A 14,807-nucleotide genomic window follows, 5' to 3' on the forward strand; every position below is an offset into this window, starting at 1 on the left:
GATGCAAGAAATGGCAAGAGTGCCCTTTAGGAGCTAAGGGGGTCCCCCAGCTGACAGCTAGCAAAGGAATGGAGATCTTAGTCTTAAAACCATAAGGAACTTGATTCTGCCAAATAACTTGAATGAACTTGGAGGCAGATTGTTCCCCAGAGTCTCTAATAAGGAATGTAGCCCTACCAACACTTTGATTTTTAGCCTGGTGAGACCTGCCTTGGACTTCTGACCTTACAGAACTGTGAGATGATAAATGGGTGTTCTTTTAAGTTGCTAAGTTTGTAGTAATTTGTGATGACAACAATGACTAATAAAGAGAACAAAATTCACCTTTATTCATATCCTCCCACACAGTATTATTTTATTTATTCTCTTCCAGGCTTTGATGATAAGCCCACTTTGCCTAATTATAAACATAATACACATATATTTTTGTATCCTGCTTTTTCTTTTAACTTGAGCATATATATTTCTCTATGTTACTATGTAGTTTTCCCTAATCATTACTTTTCATAGCAGTATAATGTTCTTTTGAGTATAGTATGTTATATTTAACCTGTTGGATTTTTGTGTCACTTCAAAATTTTTACCATCATAATACTATAGTGAGTGTTTCTGTGCATATGACCATCTCATATTTGAAGTTACTGGAGTGGATTTTCAGGTGCATCATTACCAGTCAGAAGGTATGAGCCTTTGTATAACTCATTATATATTGGCAAGTCTTAAATGGCTTACCAATTTAAAATTCTTAAGCAAAGATAAAAGAACCATGTTCATCAAAATCGTTATCACCATTAGATAGCATTCTTTTTTAAATAATTTTTTTGTTAATGGGGGAAGATGCTTGGTGGAGAGTTTTAAATTTAGGGATAGTTTGCTAAATTACTCAAAGAATTAATGTATAAGCTACTATTCTAAGTATTTCGGGTGTATAAAGCTGAATAGTTTATAGTACCTGAAAACCAGTTATTATGATTAGTCATGTACCAGTCATAAGAGATATGAAGCTAGTTCCTTACCTCGGAACCTGTTTTTAAGTCAACTTGGTTTTTTTTGTTTTTTTTTTTTTGCGGTACGCGGGCCTCTCACTGTTGTGGCCTCTCCCGTTGCGGAGCACAGGCTCCGGACGCACAGGCTCAGCGGCCAAGGCTCACGGGCCCAGCCACTCCGCGGCATGTGGGATCCTCCCGGACCGGGGCACGAACCCGTGTCCCCTGCATCGGCAGGCGGACTCTCAACCACTGCGCCACCAGGGAAGCCCAACTTGGTTTTTTTTTTATTAGCAATGCATGTACAGTCTGTTGGTACTACATTCCTACCTTCTATTTTTATCATGCTGATTTTATAATAGTTCTCAAAACCATAATTATTTTCTTATTGTGGGTATGACCATTTTTTTCATTGATATTTTTAAATTTTTTTTCCAGCTTTCTGGAGATAATATTGACATATATAAATTTAAGGTGTACAGCATGATTATTTGATACACATATATACTGTGAAATGATTACCACAATAAGGTTAGTTAACACCTCCATTCCCTTTACATAATTGCCTTTTTGTGTGTGTGGTGATAACATTTAAGGTTTATTATTTAAGGTCTTAACTTCCAGGTATACAGTACTGTATTGTTAACTATAATCACCATGCTGTACATAACATTAAATCCCCAGAACTTATTCATCTTATAGTTAAAAGTTTGTACCCTTTGGCCAACATCTCTGCTGCCAGCCCTGACAACTACTATTCTACTCTCTATTTCTATGAGTTCAGCTTTTTTAGATTACACATATAAGTAAGAACATACACTATATGTCTTTCTCTGTCTGGTTTATTTCACTTAGCATAATGCCCTCAAGCCTCATTCATGTTGTTGTAAAAGGCAGGATTTCCATCTTTTTGATGGCTGAATAATATTCCCTTGTGTGTGTGTGTCTGTTTGTGTCTGTGTATGTGTAACACATATGACATTTTATCTGTATATAACTCACATTTTCTCTATCCATTCATCCATCTTTGGACACTTAGGTCGTTTTCACGTCTTGGCTGTTGTGAATAATGCTGCAGTGAACGTGGGAGTACAGATATCTCTTTGAGATAATGATGTCATTTTGGGGGGGATATATATACCCAGAAGTGAAGTTGCTGGATCATGGTGGTTCTATTTTTAATATTTTGAGGAACCTCCATACTGTTTTCCATAGTGGCTGCAACGATTTACATTCCCAGCAGTAGTCACAAGAGTTCCCTTTTCATGGATGTAGATATTTTCTTTGTTAAGTTCCCAGTTATATTCCATTGACATCTCAAAAAATTTTAGGTAGGAAAAATATCAGTGTGAGTAAACACAGTTTGAATAACTAGAGACTAAGTGCTAACTTGCAGTGTTCTTTTGTACTTCAAAGCAAAGTATTGGACTTAGAATGAAGGTCTAATACTAAAATACAAAGTACATATATTTTCTGTGACTGTAGAGCAGTTTATACCTTTACCTTGCTCCCCTGTAAAGAAGCCATGAGTTAAAGTAAAAAGGCACTAGATGGGACATTAGGTTTCTAGATCCTTTTATGTTGCTAACCAGCTATTACCTTGAACATGTCACTTAACATCTGGGCTTCTGCTTTCTGTTCTGTAACATGAGGGGTTGAATATGTTGATGACATGAAAATGGTCATTTAGGAAAAGTATGAAAGCATTTTGTACTCAGTGAGTTAGCCTTAAATTAAAGGTACCTGGTAGGAGGTCATTGTTTTGGTTTGGACTGGTTTGGAAATTAAATGAAGAAATTCCCATAAAGCTCCTAGAGCAGACATTCAGTGTTGCCTAGCATGAAAATGGAGACAGTGACAAAACTTTGATACTAAAATACTCTGTTTCTGAGAGACTGTATAACTGAACTGCTTTAGAATCTGTACAAAAATAAGGTACATTTAAAATAAGTACATATTTTTATTTTCCAGGATCAAATCTAAATCGCTGTGGTTTCCGAGGCTCTTCATACCTGGGTATTCCATTCAATCCATCAAAGGTTAGTTCTCTTTGCATTAGGAGGAAGGAGGAGAGGGAGTGGAGAGATTTTAGTAAGAAATAAAACTAAGAAAGTAACAGAAAGAACCAGGCCTCCAAGTTTCAGTGTAGCTAAATACTGTCTAATAAACTGTGTGTTATGAACTAGAACTTTTTAAGGGAAAGCTATACCCACCTTACTTCTGGAAGAATGCACAGTATATAAAAGAACAGAAATTCCTGTTGTTAAAAAATTGTCTTTCTTACTATCGTGTGTGTGTGTGTGTGTGTGTGTGTGTGTGTAAAAATTATTGGTGATTTCTTGGAGAAAATGGAAATCACTCAAGAACATGATACTTGTTCTCTAAGAAACCAATGAACCATGTGTTACAGAAGGACTTTATATTTGGTTCACATTTCTTAGGAATGAAAGAGAAAGCTCTTGCTAAGCAGTGATTGGAGACCCAAGTAGTGATGAATTATGATGACCTTCCTGACGGTAGGCAGACTGTCTTCAGACTTATAGGCAGAGGCTTTGGTACCAGCACATGCAGGTATAGAAAGCAGTGAATCCTGACATATGAGAAGCTTTTTTTCTTCTTCAAAGAAGCAGACCCCAAACAAACTTTTGTAGGTGTTTCATCTGTGCATAAAATATTTTTCTACAATAGAAGGCAGAGCAAAACTTCATCATTTTGTGGAAAGAGACCTCACAAAATAGAAACTTTTTCCTTGATGGGGGTCAGTCTGCCTATATAATGGTTACAAGCCAATATCTGGCTACACTGAGTACATCAAGATTTATATCCCTTTCCAAGCTGAAGGTAAATGACATGTTGCCAATTTTTCCATACTCTGCTTCAAAATTTTGGAATAAATAGCAGTGATTTTGGAAAAGGTGACATGATTTGATAGAGGCACTGCTTCAACTTTCTTCCTCTGCCCATGCCTGTGTCAGTCATGACTTTGCTAAGGTGTCTCCAATCATGTATGCCAGTTGCTTTTAACAGAGAATCTAGAAACTAAGGATCCATAAAAATTGTCCTTTTTCCCCATACATATAATACTTTCCAACTTAAGCCAGTCCTGAATAGAGGTAGCTCTCCATTTAGTCATAATGGACAGGATATCTAAAAGTCATGACACTGATAATAATGACCATTACACAGCACCATACCCTATACAGATGTATACTTAAACTTGTTGGGGTAAAACAGTTCTTTGATAACATTACTTTTAAGAGACAGCCCCCTTACTCCCCTCACCCCCTTCCAAGGCATTTTCGAAACAAAACGATAAAATGTAAGGAGAAAACATTTTTTGCCTTTGATTCACAGAGTCTCCTGAAACCCATTTTGGGCCCTTAATTCATCGAGACCCTGGCATTTTCTGGGGAAGCTAGGTCTCATTCCATTCTGTGTTGCATTAATCTGAATCTTGAGTGCTAGAGGGAGCTAGAGACTCTAGCTGGAATCATATAGGGCCACAAGGAGTTGTCACTTAGGGTGGTGGCTGAGAATCCAGGAGACAGATGAAGCCAAGAGAATCTGAGGAGGCACATATGATTTTTCAATACAGTATGTAAATAGTATCTTCGCTTTTTCGTCTGAAACCACCTATGGGCCATTCACTTACCTGAAACATGTCCAGGACCTTTAGTGGCCATAGAACACTTTTTGAGAAACACTAATGGATCTTCTCAGCCCCCTTTTCTCACTGTTTTCCTTCAACAAATCCCATATTCTCTATTAAATTATGTACTGTCCTTAACACATACTACATAGCCTGGAATCTTCCTTCTCTGCTTTCCTTTTACTTTTTCTTCTACCTGTAACGCCGCCTCTTCATCTGTACCTAACCAAGCTCCTCTTCTGCTGCAGAAAACAATCCTTTATCCATGTATTATTGTATCTCCATCATGACACATACAGCATTCTACTTTGTAGTGTACTTATTCAAGTAGCCCTCTTCTCCCTTCAAGGTTAAGGTCCACATTTGATTTCTGTTCGGATTCCCCACAGTGTTTTTAACATAGCAGATATTTAGTTTGAGTACGAAAAAATGAAATGTTACAGGATTTCTAAGAAGGCAATTATAAATGTGGAATAGGATATCCAGGAGTATTAAAGCTTGAGTTCTAAGGAGGAGCTCAGAATGAAAGAAATACCACAGTGAAAATTTGCTTGTCATATTTGTGAGACCATATAAGGAATTGTATATGTAAGGCTGGATAGGTGGGGTGAGTTCAGATTATAGAGGATATTGAACACCTTTGCAAACTTATTCTGTGAAGAACTACAGAAGGTCAGTGAGCAGCAAAGTATTCTGATTAAGTCACTAGTGGTTTCAAGACCCTTGAGTTGTGACTCCAAAGAAGTAGTGGCCCTTTTGATATTTGCCTTGCACTTGCATCATCATCAGTAAGATAACTAGCATCTGTATAGACAGTAATTTTATTTAATCCTCACAGTAACCCTGTGAAAGAGGTACTAATATCTCCATTTTCCAGAATGAGAAAATGCAGCAGTGAGTAGTAGAGCCAGGATTTGATGCCTTACAGTAGTGTAGAAGTTAACATTTATTGTAGAAAGCAGAGGAGTCTGTTTTAACCAAAATCTTGGTACAAGCTTCATTTTAACTTTCTAATGTTATGGGCAGTTATTCTAGTATTTGAAGCAATTATTGATGAGCCCAAACTAAAACAGAAGGAAATCCTGTGAGAAAGATGAATTTAAAATACACTCTTATTCTATCAAAATTAAAACTTTCTTAAACTGAGAAATAGTACAATGTGAAATTTTACATTTTTTAAGTGAAATCATCTTTTTAAAATAACCAAACAGGATTGGCTATTTGAAAATAATTATAAAACTTTAAATGCTTTGTGTATTGCAGAATGTAAAGTTACTTGGTTTTACATTTTTACTTTTACTTTAATAAGTTTTTAAATTAATTTTATCTATGCCAGTGCCAGCTAGAGTCTACAGGATTTCCTACAAGGAGTCACATATTTTATAAACCTTAAGAGATGTTTGATAACTGTGGATAGTTTTGTTGAAACAGTCAAATCAGTGAAACTAATCTAATAAATATTCTGGTTATATGAGTTTCCTAGTTTGACTCCCCAGCTCTGCCTGGGCAATTACTAGTCTAACAGTCTTCACAAAAGACTTTTTGCAATCAATACTCATTTGGTAATTTAAACTTTAAAAATTAGATTGTTTTATTTCTAGAGAATTTTTCAATATTAGTATCTGGAGCTCTTCTTTGCATTTTTTTGTCATTCTAAGTGTTAATATTATTAGAGACTCAAATAATTAAACCATATGAGAATAGAATAATGTTTTTCAACTGTATTGTTTTGTAGGATTTTTAAATGGTGATCACTACTGTGGTATTTAATTTGAATTTGCACAGCATAAAAAATAATTATTTCTACATGCTTTTCTAACTTTATAAGACTTAAATTATAAGTGATATAGTTGGTCAAATAGGAAGTTGAAATAATATGGCTTATTTGAATATCAAATCTACTTCCATAAACTTGAGGATAAAATTGAAAATTACGTAGCCTGGAAAGTATTCAATAATACTTACGTTGAGACATACACGAAATTGAGTTTTGTTTGTCTCTATCAGATGTCTATGCAAATCAGTATAAACATTTAATTTTACTGTTTACTAAAACCTTGTCAAATTGCATAATGAAATAAGATCTCATTTCAGTTTTCTAATTAACATTATTAATTTTGAATCTAGAATCCTGGAACAGCTCATCCTTATGATAGTGGCCACATAGCAATGACCTACACTGGCCTTTCATGCTTAGTTATTCTTGGAGATGACCTAAGCCGAGTAAATAAAGAAGCTTGCTTAGCAGGCTTGAGAGCCCTTCAGCTAGAAGATGGAAGGTATGGGTCATTCTTTGTTACTTGTCTTTTTTTTTTTTTTAAGAAAAATTATTTGGAATTAAAAATAGATATAATACTATACTAGAATTGTAGAGTTTATCATAAACTCTTATTAGAACCACCTAAAGTTCACTGTATACATACGGTTTAAGTGCCTAATCAGTGAAATATTTCTTATGTGAATGAAAATAAAAGTAATCACAATAACAATTCCATTTTTTCTTAGTTCATTTTTCTTTTTTTTAAAGGCGATAATAGATCCATAAATAAATGGTTTAATAGTTTCAGGATTAGGATCTACTTTAATTTACATTCTGGGTAAAAAAAACGGACATTTTGAAGCAGATATACATTTAATCTAAACTTTTATGCCTTAAGACATAGTGATGGGGGAAAAAGGGATGAACACAGAATATTATTATAGTCTAGTGTAGGTAGTTTCTGTGATATTATTAAAGGATAGAAAAAGTAGTGAGTTCATTAATATTTGATGGTTTGAGTGGTGTGTCTAACAAAAAAAAAGTTTTAAGGTGAAACATTTTTTTTAAGTTTAGGAAGTGATAAAGCAGTAGTGATGCTATCTAAAGAAAAGACTTTGCAAACAAATCCTGCCACGTTGTTATTGCTGTAGCCCATCTACTGCTGTGTCTATTTTCCTGTCAGTATTTTAAAAACACTGCTGTTGATGAGGGGAAAATTAGTGGAAACATATAAGGTAAATTGACATTAATTGGAAATACTATAAAACTAAATATTTACCTCAGCAAGTACATGTGACTAATTTTTCAATAATTCATTATAGTCTTTGGTCACTGCTATCTTATCCTTATTTATAAATAAAAGAATAGATATGAAATACAAACTATTATGTACTTCTCTAAAACTAATTAAATATGTGAAAATTAAAACAATATGATCGGGGCTTCCCTGGTGGCGCAGTGGTTGAGAGTCCGCCTGCCAATGCAGGGGACGCTGGTTCATACCCTGGTCTGGGAGGATCCCATGTGCCGCGGAGCGGCTGGGCCTGTGAGCCGTGGCTGCTGGGCCTGCGTGTCCAGAGCCTGTGCTCCGCAACGGGAGAGGCCACAATGGTGAGAGGCCCGCGTACCACAAAAACAAAAACAAAAACAAAAACCAATATGATCAGTTAATTAATGGTTATCTATATATACATTGAGAAGAAATTTCACATAAGCAGAACTTGGGCTTGAGAATTTCTTACTACCCAATAGGGCCCTGCTACTTTTTCTGCTATTAATTCTCAAGCCACTGTGCCATAGCTTTCCATGGCTGAGAGCAAAGAAACTTACTCTGAGTGGTGGCATCTGGGGAAGAGTAACTGTGGTAGTATGTTAAGCTACCCAGAAATTGAACTTGGGAGTACAGTGTTGATTTAGAGATAGTTTTATATTATTCAAATTAATAGTCCTTTATTGAATAATACAAGTAGTATATGGTTTTTAAATCTGTATTTAGTGATAGCTTTTTCTGTGAGTGAAGACATGAAGTAGGTGTTTCTAACTAACCCCCCTACAAAAAAATAAATTATAGTACAGTAAATCATATGGTTATTATTTTCAGTTTTTGTGCAGTACCTGAAGGCAGTGAAAATGACATGCGATTTGTATACTGTGCTTCCTGTATTTGCTATATGCTCAACAACTGGTCTGGCATGGATATGAAAAAAGCCATCAACTATATTAGAAGAAGTATGGTGAGTTATGTTGATAAATTGACTCTTTGTTTTAAGTTATTACTGCTGATATATGCGGGCTGGGGCATGCCTCATCTCTTCTAGCAATAATTTGGAAATAAGGATAATAAGATTGCTTTCTGGGTACATCATATATCAGAATAGCCATTTAAGAATAATATTCAAGGGAAGTTTGACTCTTTAGCCATTAAATTTTAAATGTAATCTGATTGTGTCCAAAGAAACTGTCTTTAGCAGAAAGAGATTAGTCAGCCTTAGAAGCAAAAAATAGTAAAATCTCAAAGGCAGATGTTGATAACCTATCTTAATAGGGATCATTGGGAAGTCGCAGCCAAGCATAAAGGAGAATTACAGTGCCCTTGGTGAGATTATTCCTGTATTGGGTGTGAGGTGTGAGTTCCTTAAGCTATTTTGACTAGCAAGATTGACTGGGCTGACAGTAGATTTTTGGATCACTTTTGGTTTCTTAATACTTTTATGTGGGTTTTTTTTTTTACTCTAAGGTTTATTTTAAGGAGAATATCAAGTAGAAATTTTATTCTTTCACACAATACAATTTAGTCTTTTTATCAACAATAGTAAGGAAAACTTAGTTTAGTCTCAGCCAGAACTATCCTTTGCTCTACTTTTTAGTCTCTCATATACAACCAGAGAAATAGAAGTGCTGCTTCCCAGGTCTATTTTACTTCCTAAATATGAAATTTTTATAGATTAGAATATTTTAGGCTGTTAATTCAACTTTTACTAGTCCATATTTCAGAACAAAAATGTAAGTTCTTAGAGGAATGGAGTTATTTTTAATTGAATGTGTGAATGTGAATCAGATTTTATAGAATCTATAATAGCACAGGTTTTTAAAAGCCTGTGGAGGCAGAAAGACGAAACCTTTAAAGGAGTTTTAACATCTTTATTGGAGTATAATTGCTTTACAGTGGTGTGTTAGTTTCTGCTTTATAAAAGGAGTTTTAAGAGGAAAGGAGATTTATGTTACAGACAAAAGTGGGAGGTATACATTTTGGCATGAATATTGCAGAAATAACACCATGTTCTTCTCAGTGCATTGTATTTGGAGATACAACATGTTGATTTGCTCTATTATTGGTGATGTTAACTTTAATCACTTGGTTAAGGTGGTGTATGCCAGATTTTCCTCTGTAAAGTTAGCATTTTTCCCTTTGTAATTATTTAGTATCTCATGGTGAGATACTTGGAGACTGTATAAATATCCTGTCCCTCATCAAACTTTTCCACTAGTATTAGTATGCATTGATATTTTCCAACTCCATCATTCATTCTGTAATTATCAGTTAAAATTCTACAGTTATGGAAAGCTTTCCCTTCACCTTTATCGACTTAATTTATTTATTTAATTTAAACAGGCACTCTAGATTCTTGTTTTACTCAATGGGTTATTATCTGTAACTATCATTATTTATTTTGATGCTGTCCCAGATTCAGCCAGCAAAAACCCCTTCACCCCGTCAGCCAGCAAAAACCCCTTGTGCCCTTTTGGTATGTCCCCTTCATTCTTTGAGCACCTCCTTGTCTTCTGGTACAAGATATTCCAGGTTCATAGTTTAATTTCCCAGCCTCAGTTCTGAAATTGGTCATTTCTTCAAGGAGTTCTAGTTCTTATTGGAGGGTGATGTTTAGAAACCACGATTTGGGCACAAAATATGCTTATTGGTACTTATTGATATCACTGCTTCTAGCCCCTCTCTCAGAGGTAGGAAATGTATATATGTATACGCAGACATCCCCCTTACACACTTATACACATCTATATCTTTTTCTCTATCAATCAAAAACCGTGAGTTCACACTAATACCTCAAATTTTAATCCAATACCACTAGGTTCATTTTAACCTTCCTTTTTTCATTTGTAACTCCCTTCTCAGAGAGTGACAAACCTGTCTACTATTATCCAGAATGCATTGGTTCTTTTTGTTTAGCGCCTGAAGGTATATAGTCAAAATGTTATATTTAAGAAACACTTGAGTTACTTCTTTTATTCCCTCCACCCCCAACCTTTAGTTTGTTTATGTTAATTTATTTGAAATAAAGTTGTTTATTTGTTTCTGTTTGGATTCTATTTTAGGATTCCTCCCAACTTTGTTGATTTTATTTCTTTAATATGTGAAATATTAACTCGGTTTTGAAAGTCATAACTATACAAAAAGTTATATTCAGAGATGTGTAACTCACAGGGCTTCCTGTTCCTTCTATCTCCACCCCCTTCCTAACTCCCATGTTTACCACCTTGTTCCCATTCACTCTGTAGGTAAATGTTCTCATTAGTTTTTGGTTAGGCCTCCCTGTACTTCTTTTTGATGAACAGATATGTACATTTTTATTTCTGCTTTCTTACTCAAAAGAGTACTTTTTTCAGTTTGCTTTTTACATTTAACAATATGGCTTGAAAACCACTCTATATCAGGTCATAGAAATTTTCCTCATTTCTTTTTTAACAGTTTTGTAGTACTCCATCATGTGCACATGTCATAGCTTTTTCCAACTCTTCTGTATATAGGCTACGTATTTTCCAAATGGGAACAGTGTTGAAATTCATACCTTATACATGTGTACTTATGTATTGTTGGGGATATAACTTCAGAATAAATTCCTAGCAGTGGAATTGCTTAATCAAAAAGTAAATGCATACGGAGGGATTGGTTCAAGGTGGCGGAGTAGAAGGACATGCACTCGCTCCCTCTTGCGAGAGCACCAGAATCACAACTAACTGCTGAACAGTCATCGACAGGAAGACACTGGAACTCACCAAAAAAGATACCCCACGTCTAAAGACAAAGGAGAAACTGCAACGAGACGGTAGGGACGCAATCAGAGTAAAATCAAATCCCATAAGCGCTGGGTGGGTGACTCACAAACTGGAAAACAATTACACCACAGAAGTCCACCCACTGCAGTGAAGGTTCTGAGCCCCATGTCAGACTTCCCAACATACGGGTCCAGCAATGGGAGGAGGAATTCACAGAGAATCAGACTTTGAAGGCTAGTGGGATTTGATGCCAGGACTTTGACAGGACTGGGGGTAACAGAGACTCCACTCATGGAGGGCACACACAAAGCAGTGTGCACATCAGGACCCAGGAGAAGGAGCAGTGACCATATAGGAGACTGAACCAGACCTACCCGCTAGTGTTGGAGGGTCTCCTGCAGAGGTGGGGGGAGGCTGTGGCTCACCGTGGGGACAAGGACACTGGCAGCAGAAGTTCTGGGAAGTACTCCTTGGCATGAGCCCTCCCAGAGTCCACCATTAGCCCCACCAAAGAGCCTGTAGGCTCCAGTGCAGGGTCACCTCAGGCTGAACAACCAACAGGGAGGGAACTCAGCCTCACCCATCAGCAGACAAGTGGATTGAAGTTTTAACTGAGCTCTGCTCATCAGAGCAAAACCCACCTCTACCCACCACCAATCCCTCCCATCAGGAAGCCTGCACAAGTCTCTTAGATAGCCTCATCCACCACAGGTCAGACAGCAGAAGCAAGAACTACAATCCTGCATCCTGTGGAACGAAAAACCACATACACAGAAAGATGGACAAAATGAAAAGGCAGAGGACTATGTACCAGATGAAGGAACAAGATAAAAACCCCAGAAAAACAATTAAATGAAGTGGAGATAGGCAACCTTCCAGAAAAAGAATTCAGAATAATGAGAGTGAAGATGATCCAGGACCTCAGAAAAAGGATGGTGGCAAAGATCGAGAAGATGCAAGAAATGTTCAACAACAACCTAGAAGAATTAAAGAACAAACAGAGATGAGCAATACAATAACTGAAATGAAAAATACACTAGAAGGAATCAATAGCAGAATAACTGAGGCAGAAGAACGGATAAGTGACCTGGAAGACAGAACGGTGGAATTCTTTGCCACGGAACACAATAAAGAAAAAGGAATGAAAATAAATGAAGACAGCCTAAGAGACCTCTGGAACAACATTAAATGCACCAATATTTGCATTATAGGGGTCCCAGAAGGAGAAGAGAGAGAGAAAGGACCCACGAAAATATTTGACGAGATTATAGTCTAGAACTTCCCTAACGTGGGAAAGGAAATAGCCACCCAAGTCCGGGAAGCGCAGAGTCCCAGGCAGGATAAACCCAAAGAGAAACATGCCGAGACACATAGTAATCAAATTGCCATAAATTAAAGACAAACAAAAACTATTAAAAGCAGCAAGGGAGAAACGACAAATAACATACAAGGGAACTCCCATAAGGTTATTAACAGCTTATTTCTCAGCAGAAACTCTACAAGGCAGAAGGGAGTGGCATGGATATTTTAAAGTGATGAAAGGGAACAACCAACAATCAAGATTACTCTACCTGGCAAAGATCTCATTCAGATTCGACAGAGAAATCAAAAGCTTTACAGACAAGCAAAAGCTAAGAGAATTCAGCACCACCAAACCAGCTCTACAACAAATGCTAAAGGAACTTCTCTAAGTGGGAAACACAAGAGAAAAAAGGGACATACAAAAACAAACCCAAAACAATTAAGAAAATAGGAATATACACATTGATAATTACCTTAAATGTGAATGGATTAAATACTCCAACCAAAAGACACAGGTTCACTGAATGGATAGAAAAACAAGATCCATATATATGCTGTCTACAAAAGACTCACATCAGACCTAGGGACACATTCAGACTGAAAGTGAGAGGATGGAAAAAGATATTGCGTGCAGTGGAAATCAATAGAAAGCTGGAGTAGCAATATTTATATCACATAAAATAGACTTTAAATTGATGAATGTTACAAAAGACAAGAAAGGACACTACCTAATGATCAAGGGACCAAAATCCAAGAAGAAGACAATAACAATTATAAACATATATGTACCCAACATAGGAGCACCTCAATACATAAGGTAGATGCTAAAAGCTATAAAAGAGGAAATCGACAGTAACACAATAATAGTGGGGGACTTTAACACCTCAGTTACACTAATGGACAGATCATCCAGACAGAAAATTAATAGGGAAACGCAAGCCTGAAGTGACAAAATATACCAGATAGATTTCATTGATATCTTTAGGACATTCCATCTGAAAACAGCAGGTTACACTTTCTTCTCAAGTGCACATGGAACATTCTCAAGGATAGATCACATCTTGGGTCACAAATAAAGCCTTGGTAAATTTAAGAAAATTGAAATCATATCAAGCATCTTTTCCAACCACAACGCTATGAGATTAGAAATAAATTACAGGGAAAAAAACCCATAAAAAACAAACACAGGGAGGCTAAACAATATGTACTAAATAACCAAGAGATCACTGAAGAAATCAAAGAAGAAATCAGAAAATACTTAGACACAAATGACAACAAAAACACGATGATCCAAAACCTATAAACAATCTAACCTTACACCTAAAGGAACTAGAGAAAGAAGAACAAACAAAACCCAAAGTTAGTAGAAGGAAAGAAATCATAAACATCAGAGCAGAAATACATGAAATTGAAACAAAGAAAACAGTAGCAAAGATCAATAAATCTGAAAGCTGGTTCTTTGAGAAGGTAAACAAAATTAATAAAACTTTAGCCAGACTCATCAAGAAACAGAGGGAGAGGATGCAAATCAATAAAATTAGAAATGAAAAAGAAGTTACAACGGACACTGCAGAAATACAAAGCATCATAAAAGACTGCTACAACCAACTCTGTGCCGATAAAATGGACAATCTGGAAGAAATGGACAAATTCTTCAAAAGGTACAACCTTTCAAGACTGAACCAGGAAGAAATAGAAAATATGAACAGACCAATCACAAGTAATGAAATTGAAACTGTGATTAAAAATCTTCCAACAAACAAAAGTCCAGGACCAGATGGCTTCACAGGTGAATTCTATCAAACATTTAGAGAAGAGCTAACACCCATCCTTCTCAAACTCTTCCAAAAAATTGCAGAGGAAGGAGCACTCCCAAACTCATTCTACTAGGCCACCATCACCCTGATACCAAAACTAGACAGAGATCTACCAAAAAAAATTACAGACCAATATCACTGAGGAATATAGATGCAAAACACTCAACAAAATACTGGCAAACAGAATCCAACAACACATTAAAAGGATCATACACCATGATCCAGTGGGATTTATCCCAGGGATGCAAGGATTCTTCAGCATACGCAAATCAATCAATGTG

General features: G+C 36.2%; 1 protein-coding gene across 1 annotated transcript in view; it reads left to right on the forward strand.

The window, feature by feature from the left end:
• The window catches only part of PGGT1B (protein geranylgeranyltransferase type I subunit beta), a 56,715-nt gene that overhangs the window by 16,807 nt on the left and 25,101 nt on the right, over nt 1-14,807 (forward strand). The window contains exons 3-5 of the mRNA XM_024743381.1: nt 2,958-3,025; nt 6,763-6,914; nt 8,496-8,628. Coding sequence (XP_024599149.1) covers nt 2,958-3,025; nt 6,763-6,914; nt 8,496-8,628 — 353 coding nt within the window. The remainder of the gene's footprint in view (nt 1-2,957; nt 3,026-6,762; nt 6,915-8,495; nt 8,629-14,807) is intronic.

This window comes from Neophocaena asiaeorientalis, unplaced genomic scaffold (genome assembly GCF_003031525.2).
Source record: "Neophocaena asiaeorientalis asiaeorientalis breed wild unplaced genomic scaffold, Neophocaena_asiaeorientalis_V1.1 scaffold26, whole genome shotgun sequence".
Taxonomy (NCBI): domain Eukaryota; kingdom Metazoa; phylum Chordata; class Mammalia; order Artiodactyla; family Phocoenidae; genus Neophocaena; species Neophocaena asiaeorientalis.